This window comes from Vulpes vulpes, chromosome 3 (assembly GCF_048418805.1).
Source record: "Vulpes vulpes isolate BD-2025 chromosome 3, VulVul3, whole genome shotgun sequence".
Classification (NCBI taxonomy): domain Eukaryota; kingdom Metazoa; phylum Chordata; class Mammalia; order Carnivora; family Canidae; genus Vulpes; species Vulpes vulpes.
Genome location: NC_132782.1, coordinates 84,146,569 through 84,153,446, shown reverse-complemented (window position 1 = coordinate 84,153,446; position 6,878 = coordinate 84,146,569). Strand labels below are relative to the sequence as shown.

Here is a 6,878-nt window from a genome sequence, read left to right as displayed (position 1 = left end):
CTGACCACACTCAAATCCCCCCAGTGAGCCTAGGGTGAGGACGTCATGATAGACTGGGAAGGCAACACACACCCCAGGCATCTGCCACTTCACACCTCCATCCCTCCTCCCTCACCCACTGGCATTCTGTCACCTGGGGGATACACAGAGTCCCAGCCTGAAGATCAGCCATCTTGGCTCTCCATTTGCACACCATCTGTGAACTCACTGAGTACAACGTCCGCCCAGGGTGGCTTGTAAGTCCTCCTCTCTCACTATCAGGGGAGGAACCTGTCCTGCACTCTCATTGGCTATGGGGTCACCTTTCCCAGGCTGGGCTCAAAGCCCAACCATTCCCATAACTACACTTGGCTTTATCTCCAAGTAGTCTGCTCCAAGTTCCACAACACAGGGCAGACCAGTCTGGTTAGACACAATGGACACAATTGTGTGTGTCCTGCTGTCCCTGCTACTCCTTCTGGGTCCTGCAGTCCCTCAGGAGACCCAAGGTGGTAAGTGAGGAAGTCAGGGTGGCTCTGGAGAAGAAGAATGGAGGGGAAGTAATAAATGGGACAAGCAAGTTGGAGAAGGGCCTCTAATGCATCTGGGATTCCCAAATATACTATGGGAATGGGTGTCTAAGGCTGTCACCTAACTCAGCCCATAGCCTTCTAGAAGTATTGAGGGAGTCTCCGGACTCATGCTAAATGAAGCCTTAAAGAATCAGAATCTAGGGATGCCTGCATGGCTCAGTAGTTGAGTGTCTGCCTTCAGCTCAGATCCTGATCCTTGGGTCCTGGAACTGAGTCCCACATCAGGGAACCCAATGAGGGGGCCTACTTCTCCCTCTGCCTATGTTTCTGCCGCTCTCTGTGTGTCTCTCATGAATAAATAAATAAAATCTTAAAAATAACTAAATAGAATCAGAATCTAAAACCCTTAATTTACAAATGAGCAAAGCTGAGACCAGTGAGGTGAAATGACAGGTCAGGGTCACACACCAGGACAGAGCAGGAGCCACACAGATAGAACTTCTTGTTCCTTCTTTTCTTCCAGAGGCAAGGCTGGATGAATCTGTCTGGTTCTCAGAACAAAGAGGGTGCAACCCTAAGGGCCAGATGTGAAGACAAGTTAACTGGAGGGTTGTAGAAGGAAATCTGTCCCTTTCCCCCACTGTCAGACCACAGTTCTACCATTAGCCCTGAAGGCAAGTTAGGGGGAAAGCAGCCAGCTGGAATCTGGGAAGCACTAGAGTCAACACTAGAATAGGGAAATGAGGCTGTTTCTTGGCCACAAATTTCAGTTTGAAGAAATGTAAGCTAAACTATTTATGTCTGAAATTCATTATATTTACAAACTATGAGAATATGTTTTTTAATATTTATGTATTTATTCATGTATTTATGTATTTATGTATTTATGTATTTATTTATTTATTTATTTATTTATTTATTTATTTGAAAGAGAGAGAGCCCATGTAGGGGGAGCAGCAGGCAGAGGGAGGGGGAAAAGCAGGCTCCCCACTGAGCAGGGAGCCCAACATGGGACTCAATCTCAAGACCCTAGGATTAGGACCTGAGCTAAAGGTAGATGCTTAACTGACTGAACCACCCACACACCCCTATATATTTTATTTTAGAATGTTAATCACATCCTACACCAAAATCTTTATTAGTCAGGGTTCTGCAGAGAACAAGAACAAACAGTATGTATAAACAAGAGACAGAGATTGATTTTAAGAAATTGGTTGGCACAATTGAAATCTGCAGGCTGGAGACCCTGGAGAAGAGTCAGTGTTGCCGTCTTGAGTCCAAAGGCAGTCTGGAGGCAGAATTCCTTCTTCTTTGGGCGACTGGGCTTTTTTCTTCTGACCTTCAACTGATTATATGAGGCCCACCCACTATGAAGGGTAATCTGCTTTACTCTCGGTCTATAGTGTTAAAAGTTCATCACATTTAGAAACTAATTAGCAAGAATAATTTCAGTACTCAAATTAGGAATCTGCCATCTGACCTCCAACATTATAACACTCATGAGTTATATCATGAATTAATTATGGAAATGTCCCCCCTCTCCCAGCCCCTGTCTTATAGCAAAATGCAAGGTACAGCCCTGGGAATTCTGGGATCCAGATCCTGATCTTACCCTGTGTCAATCCATTCTAGGTCATCTCCTGAATTTTCTGATAAATTTTTCCTACACATTCAAATTCTATGTATTAGACTAGGTTATGCTCCAGTAAGAAAGTTTTTAGTGGTTTACCCTAGCAAGTGTTTATTTCTTGATCATATAAACTGAATACAGATAAGGCAACTTTCCTCTCTTCTCTGGGGTGACTGAGTAATCCAGGCTGTTTGCATCTGGGGACTCCTGTTTCCTGTTTCATCCTGAAGTCTCCACAGTCATCACATAAATAAAAGAAAGACAGAACAAACCCATTCATAGGGCCTCAGACTGGAAGAAAGACATTACTCCCACTCACATCCACTTTTGACAGAACTCAATCACATGATCCCAGCCCTACATACAAGGAGGCTGAGAAATATTATCTTCTTATCTGCCAAGAAGAAACAATGGAGTGAAGACACAGAATGGTCTCTGAAGTGCCATCCCCAGAATAGAACTAGGGCCCTTTTCACTTGAGTGATCCTCCAGAGGTATGTGGCTGAGGGCCAGGGAGGACAACACCCAGGAGCCAGGGCCCCCTTCCTGACTCTCTGCTGCCCACGTTGGGTCTCCCTTGCATGGACCGCACACCTCAAAGTCTTCTGCTCCTTTTCAGGGCCTTACTCTCTGAGCTTCTTCTACACTGGGCTATCCAGACCCAGTGATGGCTTCCCCAGCTTCCAGGCCACTGCCTACCTCAATGATCAGGACTTCTTTCACTATGACAGTGAAACCGGGAAAGCCATACCCCGGTACCCATGGAGCCAGATGGAAGGAATAGAGGACTGGGAGAAGGAGAGTAAACTTCAGAAGGCGAGGGAGGACATCTTCATGGTGACCCTGAAGGACATCATGGAATATTATAAGGACAAAGAAGGTCAGTGGACTGCTGGGGTGAAGGGTCTTAGCTCAAGAGGTAGCCCTGCAGGTGTGAGTCGGAAGGGGTCAGCAGGATGAAAATAATCTCCATCCCGAAGGAGGAATGGAGAGCAGAGTAGAAATATGCAGACACTCTGCATCCCCTGACCAGAGTGCATCTGCTCTCCTCCTGCCCCATCACCTCCTCACCCTCACTCCCAGGCCTAAGCTCCCACAGGAAGTGATATTCAAGTCAGCTCTCATCCAGGCATGCGTGACCTCTAAGCTGCACACCCCAATCTCTCTGAGGCTGATCCTACTTTAGAAGGCGTCAGACTCCCCTGACCAGGGATGTTGGGCAGACAGTGAGCTAATCCTGGGGTCAGTCAGACCTGGGTTCACATGGTGGCCCAGCCAGTCCATAGCTATTTGACAGTGACCATGTTCTTAATTATCTGGTCTGATCGCAAAATTGGAATTGCCAAGAGACTCCATAAAACTTACAAATGTAAATTCCATGAAGGTTAGAACATTGTCTGTCTTGATCACCCATCACCTGGGACAGCCAATAATAACCTGCTCAAATGAAATCTGTTGAATGATGGAGAGAAAATGTCTCACACGAACTGTGGTCCATACTAGCAGGTCAGTAGGGACTGAATTCAAAGCCACACATTGTTAGAGTTACATGGAATCCCGAAGACCCTCCTGTCTGTAAGGAGCAGACTCAGGAAGGCTCATCTGGACTTGCGGTGGGAGGAGTAGGAGGAGCCACAGCACACAGAGCCCTGGGGCTGGCTCTCCTGAGCCATACCACCCACCCTCACCCCTATCCCCGCTCTCTAAATCAGCCACTCACAGGTTGGTGAACTGTTTGATACTAACTCATTATAGGGTATCAAAAGATGGGCAGAAAGGGCACCAGCAGGCTTTCAATTGGCTGGAATAAAATGCTGCAAGTAATTATGAGTAAAGAGGGTAAAGAGATGAATGGCGGATGTTAGAGAATAATTAACATTTACTGAGCACTTACTAGGTGCCAGGCACAGGTATTAACACCCATAACGCTCACAACAACCTCTAAAGCAGCACTGTGGGGCAGCCCTGGTGGCTTCAGCCCAGGGCCTGATCCTGGAGACCCAGGATCGAGTCCCACATCAGGCTCCCTGCATGGAGCCTGCTTCTCCCTCCGCCTGTGTCTCTGCCTCTCTGTCTGTCTCTCATGAATAAATAAATAAAATCTTTAAAGCAGCGCTGTGGCCACTGCTGTTTCCAAGATGAGAAGACCCAAGGGCAGAAGGATTAAAGGCTCAAGTCCAAGCCAGGTTCGGTGGAGAGAGATCTGCCTTTGAGCCCAGGTAGCTTGAGATCAGAGCCTGTGCAGAGTGCTAACCAGTACTGGGTAAACTCCAGCTGTGTCCCCTTCCCTGAGGAAGCCAGTTTCCAAGACTTGTTGCTCACTGGGCTGAGGCAGGGGCTTCAGAGATCTGTAGTGAAGATACCAAACCCCAGAAAAGAGGGAAGCAGTGGTCACATCATGCTCACTCAAGTGGTGACATCAGCTCCCCTTAGAACTGAGAAAAAAGGAGAAATTTCATAATTGATATAAAACTCTAAATAATTTCTATTTAACTCAAAGATGGTACTTTGGTGGGGTTGTATCAGGTTCCTAAGAGCTCCTAGTATATCCACAGTTCACTAAAAGACATGATGAGATGATATGGGGGGCGGGGGGGGGTGTCTGGGAACATGGTCTGTACTCTCTGACCCGCCCCAGCCAGGAAGGACTCACCTCAGCTCAGATGGGCCTAAAATACCAAACCAAAGCAACTTTCCATCTTGTGCTGTATGTCTGGCTCATAACCCATTTGCCAAGATGAAGGGACCACATGCTTAGATTTCTAAAACCTTTCTTCCTGTTGTTTTTGCAAACTGCAGAAGAGTAAAAGTTATTAAAACACAGTCAATGCTGGGCTGACTGATTTCCTGGGGGCCCGGGGAGGGTACAGGGTCTCATACCTTTCAGGGAATGTTTGGCTGTGAGCTCCAGAATAACAAAAACAGTGGAGCATTCTGGAGGTACGCCTATGATGGAAGGAACTTCATCGAGTTCAACAAAGAAATCCCGGCCTGGGTCCCCCAGGACCCAGCAGCTCTGAACACCAAGAAGAAGTGGGAAGCGGAAGAAGTCTATGTGCAGCGGGCCAAGGCTTACCTAGAAGAGGAGTGCCCGGTGATGCTGCAGAGGTACTTAGAATACGGCAAGACCTACCTGGACCGACAAGGTATCCACCTGCTTCCTACATCCTACTCTTCTGCACCCCACTGAGAAAGACGAAGGTGATCTCAAGCTGGGAGCCTGGGGAACATCTCAGGCCAATGCCACAGCAGTGTCTCTATGATGATACCTCTAGGCTGGGCAGTGGAGAGAGGCAGGTGTGTAAAATGCCTGCCTGTGACAGCCTAGTTGTCACAAGTGGAGACTTTGGTTTGGGAAGCAGTGAGAACAAGGGTCCTATGGGACAGAGCAGGGATGGGTCTGATGGATAGAGCCACAGGCAGAACCAAGGCACGGAGCTGAGACTGAGGGAGGAGGGAGCCCCAAAGCTCACTCAGAAGTTTGGGGAAAAAATATAAAAATGCATAGGGGCATTCACAATTTCTTGTTATCAGATGTCGATACACAGTGGAGGGACAAGGAAAGCCCAGGGGAGGCTCATGGGAACCCTTGGCTTCCCTGATCTTCATAGAAGTTCCCTGGGGAGGCAGATACAGAGCTTGGAGTTCTGTTCATCACTGACACCCAGAAAGTGGGAGGGAAGGGATATGAGCAGGGAGCCATCGAGGGCAGGCCCTCCATATCCATGTTCTGCCCCCACCCACAGAACCCCCCTCCGTGTCCATCACCAGCCATGGGACCCCGGAAGGAATTCAGACACTCAAGTGCTGGGTCTCTGGCTTCTACCCACAAGAAATTGATCTGCACTGGATTCAGGCGGATGATACACAGGAGACTAAGTCGGGGGGAGCCCTTCTTCCCAGCGGAAACAACACTTACCAGGCCTGGGTGGTGATGTCAGCTTCCCCTCAGGACTTAGCCTCCTTCTCATACTCCTGCCTCGTGAAGCACAGCAGCCTGGCCCAGCCCCTCACTGTGCTGTGGGACAAGAGGCAGGGAGCAGTGAGGGCGGAAGGCTCTGAGGACACTCAGGTGCAGTAGCCACCCTTCCTGTGAGACCTAAGAAGATGAGCTCTAGAAATTGCTGTTGCATTACCAGTGAGGCCAGGGATCAGGTGGTGGATTCAGAGCTGGAAGACTTGAGTGCCAGCCACTGAATGACTCACTTCCAAACTGCTTTTGGAAGCAACTGCAAAACCCCATCATCTAATCTGTCGAATCAAATCAACAATAATCACCTTGCCTAGCACATAATGTAGAAAGGTATTTTTAAATTGAGATCATATAAAAAATATGAGTAGATGTTCATTCATCCTGTGCTCTGAAGCCTTTGATTCATCTGAAATTCTTGCTATAGACTTGAGGCAACGTTTACAGGGCTTCCTACACTGGGGTGTCCACTGCAGTGTGGCCTGGATCATCTGGTCCCTTGGGCCTTGCTCAGGAGCCCACTATGGATGTCCTTTCTATTATCAGGTCATAGAACCTCTTTAATACAAACCCATGCCTCTTCTGTGCCTCAGTTGCCCAGAGTGGCTCAGTGGTTAAGCGTCTGCCTTCGGCTCAGTCATGATCCCGGGGTCCTGGGATCAAGTCCCACACTGGGCTTCTCACAGGGATCCTGCTTCTCCCTCTGCCTATGTCTCTGCCTTTCTGTGCCTTTCAAGAATAAATAAATAAAATCTTAAAATAAAAC

General features: G+C 48.1%; 1 protein-coding gene across 1 annotated transcript; it reads left to right on the top strand.

The window, feature by feature from the left end:
- The first annotated feature begins 343 nt into the window (after positions 1–343).
- Positions 344–6,494, top strand: AZGP1 (alpha-2-glycoprotein 1, zinc-binding). The gene is made up of 4 exons (XM_026019692.2): positions 344–491; positions 2,762–3,022; positions 5,013–5,288; positions 5,889–6,494. Exons 1-4 carry the CDS (start codon positions 416–418, stop codon positions 6,221–6,223), a joined length of 948 nt encoding a protein of 315 aa, XP_025875477.1. The 5' UTR covers positions 344–415; the 3' UTR covers positions 6,224–6,494.
- The last annotated feature ends 384 nt before the right edge of the window (positions 6,495–6,878 follow it).

What these genes read in the sequence shown, in the direction of transcription:
- AZGP1 (XM_026019692.2), top strand. Translation starts at nt 416, where the DNA reads ATGGACACAATTGTGTGTGTCCTGCTGTCCCTGCTACTCCTTCTGGGT. An exon ending in CCCTCAGGAGACCCAAGGTG is followed by an intron (nt 492 to 2,761) that starts GTAAGTGAGGAA and finishes GCTCCTTTTCAG; the next exon opens with GGCCTTACTCTCTGAGCTTC. An exon ending in ATATTATAAGGACAAAGAAG is followed by an intron (nt 3,023 to 5,012) that starts GTCAGTGGACTG and finishes GGGAGGGTACAG; the next exon opens with GGTCTCATACCTTTCAGGGA.